Genomic DNA, 2,101 nt, shown 5'->3' with positions numbered 1-2,101 from the left:
AGCCATGGCTTAAACAGAGGCCCAAATTTGGCAAAGACAACACGGTCAGAGGCAACTAAATCTCTGGCCACCCTCTAAATTTAAAGCGGCACCAGCTATGAAAGTAGCAGGGCGCTACATATACTTTCCAAATATGCTGCAAAAATCTCCCTCCACTAAGTCTGGCTGCATCCATTTTAACTGTGGGCAGCTGAAGCTGCTACCTATTCATTTCCTGGATTTACACAGACACACAGAGGCCCACCTCTAGCTCTGCAGCTTTCATTGGCCCTCTTATGACTCATCCCCCTCCTTTTCTGGCAAACTTTCAGGAGAGTGAGAAAGAGAGCTGTGCATGATGTCATAAGCCTAGGCTAATGACCAGACAAGAAAGATGAAGTGGGCTGTATAATTTACTGGCAACAAAAAAAAATGTTTTACTATCCAAAGTTAAAACAACAAGAAAAGAAGATTTAATAAATAGAAAATTGAAAAAAATTACTGAATAGCCACTTTAAGAAGATATTCCAGTGAGCAGCAGCTGGCGATGTCACTGGCGCATGTGCTCTGAAGGGACAGCATACAACTAATTCTGTCCCTTCAGAGCTCTGTGCTGTGGCCGTAATGCCTGTCTACCTGGAAGGAAGACCAGGTGAAGATAAAATCAATGTAATCGGTGACAGCGCACTGCTGGAGGGATTCATTCTATAGGTAACTCTGACATAATTTGCTAGTATGCGGTAAACGCTAGCACATTATGGTTTAAGCTTAAGGGGACCCTTTTTTGTTTAGTTTTTTGTTAAGTTTACAACCGCTTTAAGACCCCTTGCATATTGTTTTCTGGTGTTTTAGTGCTAGAAATAGTGCTTGTAAAGTGCCTGAAAACTGCCTCCCATGCTGCCTGAGTGCTTTCACACTGGGGCGGTGCGCTTGTTGGACGTTCGAAAAAGTCATGCAATGCATCTTTGGGAGCGCTGTATAACCCACAGTGAATGGGCAGCGCTTCTAAAACGCCTGAAAAGCTTCCTGCAACACAGGCGTTTTTGATCCCTTCTTTGGCCGATAGCGGGGGTTAAAAGCGCCCCGCTAGCGCCCAAAAAGCGCTGCTAAAACGAGCGGCACTTTACCGCTAACACACAGACGGCCCCAGTGTGAAAGGACGCTTCACACAATTTGACCGCAGCGTATATCCACAGTTTTCTCATGTTTTATCCATGGCCCATAGACTTTTTAATAGGTTGCGCATTTTTGGCGTGTTTTTTCTGAAAGCGCACCAAAAACAATTTCAGAAAAAGTGTCAAAACGCAGTAGGAAGTCCATGGGATCGCAACTAAAAATTTGCAAAAATTACAGCAGTGCAAGGCCGATCTAGAAAAAAGAATAGGTGAGATTTGAAAATGTTATATTATGTATCTTTTATTAAATGTTACATAGAATTGTCTCGTGCCACACGCAGAGGAGGCTGAATATCGCCTTTCATACACTCCCAGAGGAAGGACGCTGCGGCCAGCACTGTGTGGTACTACTGCGCACGCGCTTTAGATCCCCCCGTGAAGTATCATTTTGATTCCGGAAGCGTTTGTTTCCGGGGGAGCTAGTTGTTTGTTGCACTCCTTAACCCGGAAGCAATAGACATGGGCCCTGTCTGTAGCTGAGCACGGTTCGGTGATTGTGATGGAATGCCTATGGCCGGCAGAGTGGAGCGACATGTGGGGCTTTGTGTAGTGCAATCAGTGTCCCCGGTGTGATCTCTTCTGTGTGTTGTCACACCGCCGGCCACATGGAGTCCCAGCTACAGAGCATCTTCGAGGAGGTGGTGGTAAGTCATTGGGCCATAGCAGAGTCGGGGCTGATTCTAGCTTAAAGCAGACCTTCACCCTATAAAGCTTTGTACTGCAAAGCAGCACTTCCATAATTCTCGCTTAGGGGAGAAATTCTCCCCCAGGGTTCAGGCACTGAGAGAGCCTCACTCTGTGCATGCCCCAGGTCACCCAGGTTTCTGAGCACATGCTGGGTTTTCCCACATGCATGCAAACACTGCGAGCAGGGAATCCTTCAGATAGATGTAAAGATGTGGCATGTTATAGGGTGCCCACGTGTCCCGGATTGCCCGGGACTGTCC

General features: G+C 46.7%; 1 protein-coding gene across 2 annotated transcripts in view; it reads left to right on the top strand.

Annotated features, from left to right (window-relative positions):
• The first annotated feature begins 1,567 nt into the window (after positions 1–1,567).
• MED23 (mediator complex subunit 23) overlaps positions 1,568–2,101 on the top strand; it is a 96,270-nt gene continuing 95,736 nt past the window's right edge. For both annotated transcript variants that reach the window (XM_040350438.1, XM_040350437.1), the window contains exon 1: positions 1,568–1,798. In XM_040350438.1, coding sequence (XP_040206372.1) covers positions 1,760–1,798 — 39 coding nt within the window. In that variant the 5' untranslated portion in view covers positions 1,568–1,759. The remainder of the gene's footprint in view (positions 1,799–2,101) is intronic.

This window comes from Rana temporaria, chromosome 4 (assembly GCF_905171775.1).
Source record: "Rana temporaria chromosome 4, aRanTem1.1, whole genome shotgun sequence".
Lineage (NCBI taxonomy): Eukaryota > Metazoa > Chordata > Amphibia > Anura > Ranidae > Rana > Rana temporaria.
This window is presented reverse-complemented; position numbering and strand designations above follow the sequence as displayed.